This window comes from Schistocerca piceifrons, chromosome 2 (genome assembly GCF_021461385.2).
Source record: "Schistocerca piceifrons isolate TAMUIC-IGC-003096 chromosome 2, iqSchPice1.1, whole genome shotgun sequence".
In the NCBI taxonomy this organism is placed as follows: domain Eukaryota; kingdom Metazoa; phylum Arthropoda; class Insecta; order Orthoptera; family Acrididae; genus Schistocerca; species Schistocerca piceifrons.
This window is the reverse complement of record NC_060139.1, coordinates 610,976,178-610,989,419: the sequence shown is the minus strand read 5'-3', so window position 1 is coordinate 610,989,419 and position 13,242 is coordinate 610,976,178. Positions and strand designations below refer to the sequence as shown.

The 13,242-nt window shown below is 44.7% G+C and overlaps 1 protein-coding gene across 1 annotated transcript in view; it reads right to left on the bottom strand.

The window, feature by feature from the left end:
- The window catches only part of LOC124775662 (dynein axonemal heavy chain 8-like), a 605,208-nt gene that overhangs the window by 507,565 nt on the left and 84,401 nt on the right, over positions 1-13,242 (bottom strand). The window contains exon 5 of the mRNA XM_047250489.1: positions 5,511-5,674. Within this exon, the coding sequence (XP_047106445.1) occupies positions 5,511-5,674 (164 nt within the window). The remainder of the gene's footprint in view (positions 1-5,510; positions 5,675-13,242) is intronic.

Sequence of the window (13,242 nt, the reverse complement as noted above, 5' to 3'; positions counted from 1 at the left end):
GTAGGTTGCGTAGGTTTAGTTTTTTTTTTAGCTAGATGCACCATATAAGTTGATAAAAAAACGTCTATTAATTTTACAGTGTGGAACCTCGAAGTTCACATATGTGAATCCAAGAACTGAAGAGGGTATAGCGACTTGCCACAGTTAGCCGTACAACGTAAGGGAAGCACCGAACAGCTGCAGGGGGCGCCGAAGACTGAAAGTGCACGATCCGTCACTAAGCTAATTTATAGCCCGCCCGGCTAACCGCGCGGTCTAATGCGCTGCTTCCCGAGCGGGAAGGCGTGCCGGTCCTCGGCACGAATCCGCCCGGCGGATTAGTGTCGAGGTCCAGTGTGCTAGCCAGCCTGTGGATGGTTTTTAGGCGGTTTTCCATCTGCCTTGGCTAATGCGGGTTTCCCTTATCCCGCCTCAGTTACACTATGTCAGCGATTGCTGTGCAACCATTGTCTCCACGTACGCCTACACCATAATTACTCTACAACGCAAACATTTGGCGTTACACTCGTCTGGTATGAGACGTTCCCAGGGGTGTCCACTGGGGGCCGAACCGCACAATAACCCTGGGTTCGGCGTGGGGCGGCTGTGGTGTGGGTGGACTGCTGTGACCTGTTGTGTGGTTGTGAACCACTGAGGGCTATGGCGGGATGAAGCATCTCTGTCGTTTCTAGGTCCCCGGTTCAATACACGACACAAAACAAACTGTACACAATGATACGTGTATAATCCCACCGAAAAATCGTTACCAGCAAGAGCAGTAGGAACTGAACAAACGAGTTGTGGCAGGTTAGAGAGTGGGAGAATCACGTCCTGGAATCAGTAGTGTACTCTGTATGCACTAGCTGGCTTTATGTGGCGTTTCATAATTACTATTTAATACAGAATTGCGAATTACTAACTACTCACAAATGTAGCTCTATGTATGGTGCTCAACGCGAATAATTCTTTCGAAGTAATTTATTGGTTTAAGCGACTTATAAATAAGTGATATCTCAGCTCACATCAACATTTGTTTTTGATAATTTGTATCAACAGCGCCCCCTTTGCCATCACAAGGTGTTGACATACTACGAATTTTTATAGTTCAGTTTCAAAATTTCGGTATACATTACAAAGACTTGCCATTAAGGTATGCGAGCATGGCTGCAAGCAAGAAGCCGCGAGTGGCTGTCTCCACAGATAATGGAGCAAAGGCAGCATATGATGCGGCAGGTGGAGAGCAATGGGAATTGGACGGGCCGAGTTTGAAACAAAACCTACTGGTGACACTTACTGTACGGCGGAAGATGCTTGCTGTTTATTCGCCAGATTATAGTATTTTACTGATAAATTGCAACTACGTCAAACATCGCTCACCAGTAGGGAGAAGGGTAAAGCTCTCATGAAATAAGAGTCAAACGAAAAATCTACAAAGAACGAAACTTGTCTAGCTTGAAGGGGGAAACCTGGTGGCGCTATGGTTGGCCCGCTAGATGGCGCTGCCATAGGACAAACGGATATCAACTGCGGTTTTTAAAATAGGAACCTCCATTTTTTTATTACATATTCGTGTAGTATGTGAAGAAATATGAATGTTTTAGGTGGACCACTTTTTTTGCTTTTTGACAGATGGAGCTTTAATAGTAACAGACGTATAAGTACGTGGTATCACGCAACATTCAGCCAGTGCGGACGGTATTTGCTTCGTGATACATTACCCGTGTTAAAATGGACCGTTTACCAATTGCGGAAAAGGTCGATAACATGTTGATGTACGGCTATTGTGATCAAAATGCCCAACGGCCGTGTGCTGTGTATGCTGCTCAGTATCCTGGACGACATCATCCAAGTGTCCGGGCCGTTCGCCGGCTAGTTACGTTATTTACGGAAACAGGAAGTGTTCAGCCACATATGAAACGTTAACCACGACCTGCAACAAATGATGACGCCCAAGCAGGTATTTTAGCTGCTGTCGCGGCTAATCCGCACATCGATAGCAGACAAATTGCGCGAGAATCGGGAATCTCAAAAAAGTCGGTGTTGAGAATGCTACATCAACATCGATTGCACCCGTACCATATTTCTATGCACCAGGAATTGCATGGCGACGACTTTGAACGTCGTGTACAGTTCTGCCACTGGGCACAAGAGAAATTACGGGACGATGACAGATGTTTTGCATGCGTTCTATTTAGCGACGAAGCGTCATTCACCAAAAGCGGTAACGTAAACCGGCATAATATGCACTATTGGGCAACGGAAAATCCACGATGGCTGCGACAAGTGGAACATCAGCGACCTTGGCGGGTTAATGTATGGTGCGGCATTATGGGAGGAGGGATAATAGGCCCCCGTTTTATCGATGGCAATTTAAATGGTGCAATGCATGCTGATTTCCTACGTAATGTTCTACAGATGTTACTACAAGATGTTTCACTGCATGACAGAATGGCGATGTACTTCCAATATGATGGATGTCCGGCACATAGCACGCGTGCGGTTGAAGCGGTATTGAATAGCATATTTCATGACAGGTGGATTGCTCGTCGAAGCACCATACCATGGCCCGCACGTTCACCGCAGCTGACCTCCCTGGATTTCTTTCTGTGGGGAAGTTGAAGGAGATTTGCTATCGTGATCCACCGACAACGCCTGAAAACATGCGTCAGCGCATTGTCAATGCATGTGCGAACATTACGGAAGGCGAACTACTCGCTGTTGAGAGGAATGTCGTTACAAGTATTGCCAGATGCATTGAGGTTGACGGACATAATTTTGAGCATTTATTGCATTAATGTGGTATTTACAGATAATCAGGCCGTAACAGCATGCGTTATCAGAAATGATAAGTTCACAAAGGTACATGTACACATTGGAACAACCGAAATAAAATGTTCAAACGTACCTACGTTCTGTATTTTAATTTAACATCCCTACCTCTTACCAAATGTTCGGCTAAAATTGTGAGCCATATATTTGTGACTATTACAGTGCCATCTATCCGGCGAACTGTCCGGACACTTGGATGATGTCGTCCAGGATACCGAGCAGCATACATAGCACACGCCCGTTGGGCATTTTGATCACAGTAACCATACATCAACACGGTATCGACGTTTTCCGCTGTTGGTAAACGGTCCATTTTAACATGAATAATGTATCACGAAGCAAATACCGTCCGCACTGACGGAATGTTACGTGATACCACGTACTTATACGTTTGTGACTATTACAGCGCCATCTATCACAAAGCGAAAAAAGTGGTCCAATTAAAACATTCATATTTCTTTACATACTACACGAATATGTAATAAAAATGGAGATTCCTATTTTAAAAACCGCAGTTGATATCCGTTTGACCTATAGCAGCCCCATCTAGAGGGCCAACCATAGCGCCATCCGGTTTCCTCCTTCAAGCTAGACAAGTTTCGTTCTTTGTAGTTTTTTCGTTTGACGATTATTTCGTGTGATATTTGGCCCGGTCACGACCAATGGACCACCCTGTATACATTCAGGCAAAAAAAAGAAAGCCAAGCACCACAAACGAATTATCCGAACGGGACGGAAATCGGTACAAGTGCTTTACATGTACACAGACAACAATTTTAGAAAAATTGGGTGATTTATTCAAGAGAAAGATCTTCACAAATTGATCAAGCACTGGACCACCTCTGACCATTATGCAATCAGTTATTAGACTTGGCATTGGTTGATAAAGTTGTTGGATGTCCTCCTGAGGGACATCTTGCAAATTCTGTGCAGCTAGCGCGTTAGATCGTCAAAATCGCGAGCTGGTTGGAGGGACTTGCCCATAACGCTCCAGACGTTTTTATTGGGGATCGATCCGGCGAGCTTGCTGGCCAAGTTAGGGTTTGGCAAGCACGAAGGCAAGCAGTAGAAATTCGCCACGTGTATGGGTGTGAGCCCAAGATGGTTTGACACGAAGGGTAACCTAACGGGACGTAGAATATCGTCGACGTATCGCTGTTCTGTAAAGGTGTCGTGGATGGCAACCAGATGGGTCCTGCTATGGAAAGAAATGGCTCCCCAAACCATCGCTCCTGGTTGTCGGGCCATATGGCCGGCGACAGACAGGTTGGTATTCCACCGCTTCCAAGGGCGTTTGCACAGACGCCTTCGGCCTGGAATCTCATTGACTAAAGTAAAATCGTCTTCAGTGATGAGTCTCGCTTCGAACTGTGCCCCAATGACCAGCGAGGACCTATCTGTAGACGCTCCAGATATTGGTGGGATACCAGCCTGATTGTCGTTCGCCATATGGACCGTCAACCAGGAGTGATGGTCTGGGGTGCCATTATTTCTCGTAGCAAGATCCCTTTGGTTGTCATCTGTGGTACCCTTACAGCATAGCGATTCACCGAAGATATTCTATACTCCGTTTTGCAAGCCATCCTGGATTTACATTTCAGCAATATAATGCCCTCCCGCAAATGGCGAAAGTTTCTATTGCTTCTCTTCGTGCTTGCCGAATTCTTCCTTCACCAGAAATGTCGCCGGATCTCTCCCCGAGGAGAACGTTTGGAGTATTATGCGCAAGCTTCGAATTTTGACGATGTAAAGCGCCATTTGGATAGAATTTGACACGATATCTCTCAAGAGGACATCCAACAACTCTATCAGTCAGTTCCAGGTCGAATAACTGCTAGCGTAAGGGCCAGAGGTGGACCTACTCTTTATTGACTTGCTCAATTTGAGAACTCTTTCTCCTGAATAAATCATCCAATTTTTCTAAAATTGTAATAATTTTTTTCCTCTACATGTTCTTCACATCTACCGATTTGCGTCCCATTCGGATAATTCCTTCGTGGCGCGCGGTTTCTTATTTTCTTTTTCTTAAGAGTCTATGATTAAATAAATGACTATTGTCCAACTGTGGAAAATAATGTCAAAATCTACGTATACATTTATACTCTACAAATCACTGTAAATGGCATGGCTTACGGTTTTTAGCACTGTGCCAGTTATTAGGGCTTCTTCTCTTTATTTTCACGCATGGAGCGGGAGAAGGATGAGTGCTTGAACGCGTCCGTGCACCCTGTAATTAGTTTAATTTCGTGTTCGTGATCCTTGCGAGAGCGATACTTAGGGGGTCTCAGACTCCTCATGTAAAGTGGATTCTTGAAACTTTGAAATTAGGCTTGATAGTCGAAGTTAATCTTCAAGCGTCATCCAGTTCAGTTCTTTCAGTGTCTCTTTGACCGTCTCCCTTGGGTTAAACAAGCCTCTGACCATTCGTGCGGTCCTTCTTTGTATACGTTCAGAATCATCTGTTAGTCCTATGTGGTATGGCTCCCACAAGCTTGAGCACCATACTGTATGTGACATTAAAGAATTGTTCTCGGAAGACTCTTCGGGTTTGCTGGCGGATCCTAAAGTCCCGTTACTTGTAAGAACATATCAGGGCAATAGGTCAAAGGTCCTCGCATTTTCATTTTCACGCGCAATTGACATCTTTGAACTGCTTTGAGCGAAGATTTCGCCATACGACAAATAGCTAAACGAGCACTCACCTGCTCGATCTGCCTGGTCCAGACGGTGATGACGTACTCGACGCGGCCGATGATGCTGGTGTCTTTGTCGAGCACCGACTTCACCACGTCCGGCGACGGCAGCAGCTCTGTCAGCTCCGGTGGTATGTGGAACACCACTAGCTCATCGATGTTCCTCTTCGTGTCTACCAAATAACAACCAAATTTATCATTCCTGCCCATCCAGCGTTGTTCTGCTTTTAATTCTTTCTTGTCGCGCTACTGCCGCTGCAGTTTAGCTTAGACTTTGTGTGCGAGACAAACTCGGCTTAAAGTAATGTTCGTGAGCCTGTTAATCAAGCTGATTCTCGTACATGAAAACCAATTTTTAAAAGCGAGTAAAGTGAGTAAGTTCCTTATCGTAGGCTAACAAAGATGATTCAGAGCCGAGCTGGTTGTTAAGTAGTAGTAGTGGTGTTTGGCGGCAGGGCTCTTCCTCCCGTGCATTAAACGAGTACAAGTAATTACTAGATACGTCTCGACGAGCAATGGGGAGGAATTGCGATTGTAGCTTAGCGGCGACAATGGACAAGGCACAAGCCTGAGGACCTCAGAAGAGTTATGACGCAACACAGCAGGGAGTTTATAGATTCTGGAAAAGATATCGAGAAGCTAAACAATACTCAGGTATTTATTTAGACGATTTTTTTTTTCAAATGTGTGTTTATGTTAGTACGGGAAGAGAAGGCACTATGCAAGAGCAATGAAAGTTGCTAACATGTAACTCGACTGGCGAGATATGAATAATCTGACCTACCCAATCAAATGTAAGCACATACCCAGTGTGACTTTGGGAAAACGTGGAGTTGAACAGAGCAGGTAAGTTGGGAGATAGACGACTGTGAGATTTTTACGGGAAAGTCTGTTGTACAGTGCTTCAACGTATGCTGTGAGGTCGCCCAGCTCTTCGGTCATGAAGAGTGATGAGTATCAGCTGGAATCACTGCTGTTAATGGCTGATGTTCAACCCACCACATACTACAGTCATTAATACAATAGCAGCCTCCTACCATCTCACACATACACAGTCATCTGATACCACTTCCTGACAATGTTCCATTTTCTCAAAAGAAGGTGACCCTGAGACAACTGCTAGTACATTGAGCATGCCAACACGGTTGGCCGTGCGGTCTAACGCACGGCTTTCCGGGCGGGAAGGAGCGCCTGGTCCCCGGCACGAATCCACCCAGCGGATTTGTGTCGAGGTCCGGTGAACCGGCCGGTCTGTGGATGGTTTTTAGGCAGTTTTAGATCTGCCTCGGCAAATGCGGGCTGCTTCCCCTTATTCCGTCTCAGTTACACTATGTCGGCGATTTCTGCGCAAACAAGTTCTCCACATACGCGTACACCACCATTACTCTACCACGCAAACATAAGGGTTACACTCGTCAGGTGTCAGACGTTCACCGGGGGACGAACCGCATAATAACTCTGGGTTCGGTGTGGGGCGGCGGAGGGGTGAAGTGGACTGCGGTAGTCGTGGTGGGATTGTGGAGCACTGCGGCTGCGGCGGGGACGGATCCTCTCCGTCGTTTCTAGGTCCCCGGATAACCTACAATACATACAGTACATTGAGCATATTATTTTATTTCTAATTATAGGGTTTCACAGAGGAATGTTAACTGTTTTAGGACAAGGTTCGTTAAAGGTAGAAAACAGATCAATTTTTATTTAAAATATTTATGGTTTACTTTGATTAAATTCCCGCAGCTGGTGCTTTTGATTACTTTATCTGAAATTAACTACGGATATTGCACCGTATTATATTGCTTATAATTAATAAATGTAATTACAATATGTTACCTGGTTAATGTAGTAAAATCATGATTACATACATTAACTTTCCCACGTGGTGAGTAACAAATATACAACAGCACTAAATAGTCCAAAAGTTGACCTAACAACTGTATCCTATACAGTATAACGTGTAGACACTACAGCAGTTTCGTGAAAACAATGGCTAAATGAGACAAATATTATATATGAGGGTTGGAACTTTAATAGTGGCAACTATTTTTTTACAGCTCGTACAAAATAGACACGTATTTTAAAGTTTTACTGACATTCAAAGTAGTCACCGGCATTGTGTATAACCCGTTGCCAGCGATGTGGAAATCTTAGGATACCCTTAGCAGTGCCAGTTGTATTAACAATTCGAGCGGCGCGGTCTATTGCCCGGCGAATTTGTAGCAGTTCTGAAGCGAATGCCGTGAAGTGCTTCCTTCAGTTTAGAAATCGAGTTGAACTCACGAGGGCTTAAATCAGGGGAGTGCGGTACGTGGTACAGCACTTAACAGACCCATCAGTCAAACACATCAGTAACAGCTTGCGCTGTACGTGCTTGAGCATTGTCCAGCAAAATGATGGTCAAGTTCTGCAGAAAGTGTCATCACTTCTGTCTCTAAGCTGGTGTCATCACTTCTGTCCCTAAGCTGGTCATAGGATGTTCCAAAAAAGAACAGCATAGAGAAAGAAATGGTGATACTTTCTGCAGGACCTGACCATCATTTTGCAGGACAATGCTGAAGCACGTACAGTGCAAGCTGTTACTGATTTGTTTGACTGAAGGGGCTGCTAAGTGCTATACCGCCTTCTGCACCCCCTGATTTAAGCCCTCGTGAGTTCTACTCGATTTCTAAACTGAAGGAAACACTTCAGGGCATTCGCTTCAGAATTGCTACAAATTCGTCAGGCAATAGACCGCGCCGCTCGAACTATCAACACAACTGGAACTGCTAAGGGTATCCTACGACTTCCACATTGTTGGCAACGGTTTATACACAATGCTGGTGACTACTTTGAAGGTCAGTAAAACATTGAAACACGTATCTATTTTGTATGAGCTGTAAATAAATAGTTGTCACTATTAAAGTTCCAACTCTCATATTATTTAGGTGAGAAGTGACTGTTGCTCAGGCTAGTGATTTGTGGAATATATTGAAAGATATATACGATACTGCAGTGACTGTGTTACTCTGATTACGATGCAAAGTTCCTTTGGACATGCATGCACTGCGATGACTACAGCCGTTATGAAATACAGTAAACGAATTCGCAATTGCGAATAAGGACAACCAACAGCTTTAGAATGGAATGACGACAGTGAAAATTTGTGCTGGATCGCGACTCGAAACCGGATTTCCCGCTTATCGCGAGCGGTCGCCTTACCATTTGGCTACCGTTGACGACTCGCTACGACGCATGGTTGACGACATGTGGAAGTTTGGATCTGGCCGTGAGTCGTGTACGGATAGCCAAATGGAAAGGCGACCGTTCGCGATAAGCGGGAAATACGGGTTCGAGTCGCAGTCCCGATACGGACAGGCCGCAGGCAGTCTTCTGAACATCAACAAGTCGGTGGCGTACTGGGCGTGGTCTCGGACCGGGAGCCCTCGCTCCCCTCCCGCCAGTTTCTGATCTGCGATATTTGGGAATCACGTTCACGAAGGATGTACGTAAAACAGCTGCAGCAAACTACCGACGGTTATTACAGACCATACGCGCAATGATGCGACAGAACCTGCTCCGGGACTTGAATCAGCTACAACGTGTTGAATACTTGAACCTCTACGTGGCATCAAAACTCAACCATGTGGCACAAGCTGCAGATAGGTCGCCGGCTACAGGCGGCCTTCAGTTACTACGTTTCCGCAGGTCATATATTTAAAGTACGATACGACTCTCTTACCCTCCCAGTGCACAAAGGGGGGCTGGGACTGGTCAACGTCAGGGCGAGAGCAGCTGCCCTTTACGTGAGCAACATGAGGAAACGATGGAAAAGTCAACATACCTCTCTCACACGTCGTTTACTGCAGGTTCTGATGCCAGCCTCTAACGTCCCACCGGTGTTGGTTGCGCACGTCGCACCACAGCTCTCCCATGTGTCGACCTTCGTTCTTGATTACAGCTATGTCAGCTCGAACCTCCCCGGCACACGTCCACCAAAGGCGAAAGATTTTTATATCAACCTTCTGCGGGCTGTTCCCCATAACGTGGTGGAAAACAAGTACCCTACGGTTCACTGGCCAAGAGTGTGGAAAACGATACACCACAACTTTCTGTCATCCACGGTGCGTTCGAAGTGGTATCAGATCGCCAACAAAAAATATGCCACACGACAGCGACTTCACGCTATTGGACTAGCAAACTCACCTTATTGCCCAGATTGTCACCTCTTGGATACCGATGAACATCGTTTTACATGCGCATCATCGTCCGGAGTTTGGCGACTAACACAGAAGATATTGGCATGTTACCTCCAGGTCACACCTGATATGATTGACCCTCAGACCCTACTCTGTCCAGATGAATCTTACCTTCCCGCCGCAAAATATCATGCGCTTACATGGTTCAAAGGAATTACCGTCGCCTATATCTTTAGCGACGGAGAGAAAGAGCAGCTTGATTACTGGTGGTTCCTACAAAATGCTCACAATGCCCTCAAACGCACACCGAGATACCGTACGCTCTTCGCAAATTATTTACGCAAATGCATTTTCGTGAACCCTCCACTCAGCTGGGGAGTGCCAAGCTGCGATTAATGTTTTGTGCCGCATCACACTAACGGCTGAACGTCCTGCCTTGGCAGCATCGCAGAAGGAAGAGACAGGCTACTGCAAGGATGCTGTTTTCCTTGAGGCACTAGCGGAGCAGAATGCCTCCGTTGCAGATACCCTTCAAAGGCGCTGTTGGAGATATCAGATAACGATGGCGAAGCACAAAGTGGAACCATTTACGTTTATTGAAGAACCTTTTTAGCTGGAATTTCATCAGTGATTTACATTTATACTTTTTTTGTTTACTCTCAGGCTGGCAATGGCAAGGAAAGCGTTTCTGAAGAAGAGAAATTTGTTAACATCGAGTATAGATTTAAGTATCAAGAAGTCGTTTCTGAAAGTATTTGTATGGAGTGTAGCCATGTATGGAAGTGAAACATGGGCGACAAATAGTTTGGAGAAGAAGAGAATAGAAGCTTTCGAAATGTGGTGCTACAGAAGAATGCTGAAGATTAGATGGGTAGATCACATAACTAATGAGGACGTATTGAATAGAATTGGGGAGAAGAGGAGTTTGTGGCACAACTCGACAAGAAGAAGGGACCTGTTGGTAGGACGTGTTCTGAGGCATCAAGGGATCACAAATTTAGCATTGGAGGGCAGCGTGGAGGGTAAAAATCGTAGAGGGACACCAAGAGATGAATACACTACGCTGTTTCAGAAGGATGTAGGTTGGGAGATAAAGAAGCTTGCACAGGATAGAGCACCATGGAGAGCTGCATCAAACCAGTCTCAGGACTGAAGATCACAACAACAACAACATTGAATGCCACCTTTGTTGTTGTAACACTCAGTTACTAGAATTCTCATTTGTACACGTTTCCTAAATGTAATCATGTAAATAAATAAATAAATAAAAAGAATGAAAAGGCGACCGCTCGCGATAAGCGGGAATTACGGGTTCGAGTCCCGGTCCGGCACAAATTTTCATTGTCCCCATTCCATTCCACAGCTGACGGTTGTCCTTATTTGCAACTGCGAACTTAATGTATATATGTATTGCAAGAGTCTTGAACATATAATTTCACCGAATATTACGGAAATGATTACACACGTCAATTGAAAAGAGGATACAATAATGTTTATGAAAGTTTAGATACTATGTCACATCGCCCTTTACTTTAAGTTTGTAATGCTCTTTCCAATTTTGCCATCCAAGCAAGATCCAAGACGCGTCCTCATAGCTTGAGCTCTACCACCACATCTCTCCTGCTTCACAAACTCGTATTTCACAGAAACTCTTCCGCGCAGTTTGTTGGACCAACACTTCTGGAAGACAGGAAACAAAGGAGAAATTGCTTAGCTACAGTGTAGGAGTTATTTTTGGAGTGTACATTTTACTCTGCTCGAGTTCCAATCCGGCAAAAAGTTGTATGTAATATTTTTATTAAAATTTTCGAACGACGCACACTCAGCTGCACAGTGAAAGAGTGAGTCTGAATACAGACTGACTGCCTTAGTAATACGTACTCATTTTATTAACTGATGTGCAGAAGGGGGCTGTTGCCTTTATGTACCCCGGTAGGATACTGCCATCTTTGGAATAAGTTATTCAGCCACGCAAGCAAAATAAACAGTTAAACTCTTTCCTAAAATCTTATGGTCCTTAGACATTGAGTTCCCACATTAAATCAAAACTTTCAAGGTTCTCGGCAGACCATAGAATGCTAACCATCCGCTGTCATCCACTTGCCTATTGCGTCGTTTGGAATGTGCTTAGCACAGCAATCACTGAAAGAGTTGAAACAGGGACTGAAACACTATGCAACTTCGTATGGGAGGGATCATTATGTCATCAGTTAAACAAATACCCGAGGAAGTGTGCAAGAGAGAGCTGGAGATTTACCTTCAAGAAAAGGAGAGGAGAATGTCTGAGTCACCAGAAAAAAACCTATTACATAAATAAATATGGCTGAAGTTCGGAGTGAAGTCGTGGATTGAACGGCATAAGGCGAGGTGATAGGCACTGGGGAGTCCTAGGAGATATAACTTTTGTGTATCCTAAGGTCGTCGTCTGTGACATGTTGTAGTACAGCGACCGAGGACGCTAGAAAAAGACTGACTGCACCTTCTCCGTGGTGCAGAATGTGTCGTGGAGGCAACTGGCAATATTAGTGCCAGAGGACGTAACGCACTAATTTCTGAACAAGCGGAACTGTTAGAATTTAAACCTAATTTAAAACCATTACCTGTCAGTGCAAATTTCTAAGGAAATGCTGATGTCACTATATCTGCGCTCTTTACCACTCTCAAGGTCATCAGTATTCCAGAAACACAATGCTACTGCCGCAGGTCGCAAACCAGGAGGCTTATACTTTGAAGTATATTCCAGTTGTAAATTTTAAACTCGTTGTGCTAAGGAAACATTAATTATTTTTACTGTAGTTAACAGTTAACGTATGTAGTCGTGCGTAACCTAGCATGTAAGCAAAATGAAACAACCAAGTTGTTGGTAAATAGTTAAGTTAGTATGCAGTTAAACTTTGTTAATAATTAGTGTAACAACAGTCATCAGGAAAGTGCTTGGAGACACTATTTATCTGAAAATTTTAATTAAATAAAATTACATAACTGTGCTTACAATAAACAACGACAAGTTAAGGTTTGCTGTAGTTTCTAGGTAGCAAGTCCGTGTGTATACCAGTAATAATTAAATACACTGATCTCTTGGGCATTAACTGCGATTTTTGCAAGCTGTGGCCGCTACATCTTAGTGATTTAATTCCTCATTTGTTCTCATAAGGGTGTTGTAGCTTGTCCCGTTCCTCCTATCAAGCAGAATAGTAGTGCAAGCACAGGATCAGATCCGGATATGTGTGGCAACCAGACCCACTAACAGTTCATGCAGAAATGACCGTGCGAAACACGTAAATTCCCAAAATATAGACAGCGAAGGATGTGGGTTAGGAGGAGGAGGAGATTAGTGTTTAACGTCCCGTCGACAACGAGGTCATTAGAGACGGAGCGCAAGCTCGGGTGAGGAAAGGATGGGGAAGGAAATCGGCCGTGCCCTTTTAAAGGAACCATCCCGACATTTGCCTGTAGCGATTTAGGGAAATCACGGAAAACCTAAATCAGGATGGCCGGAGACGGGATTGAACCATCGTCCTCCCGAATGCGAGTCCAGTGTGCTAACCACTGCGCCACGATGTGGGTTA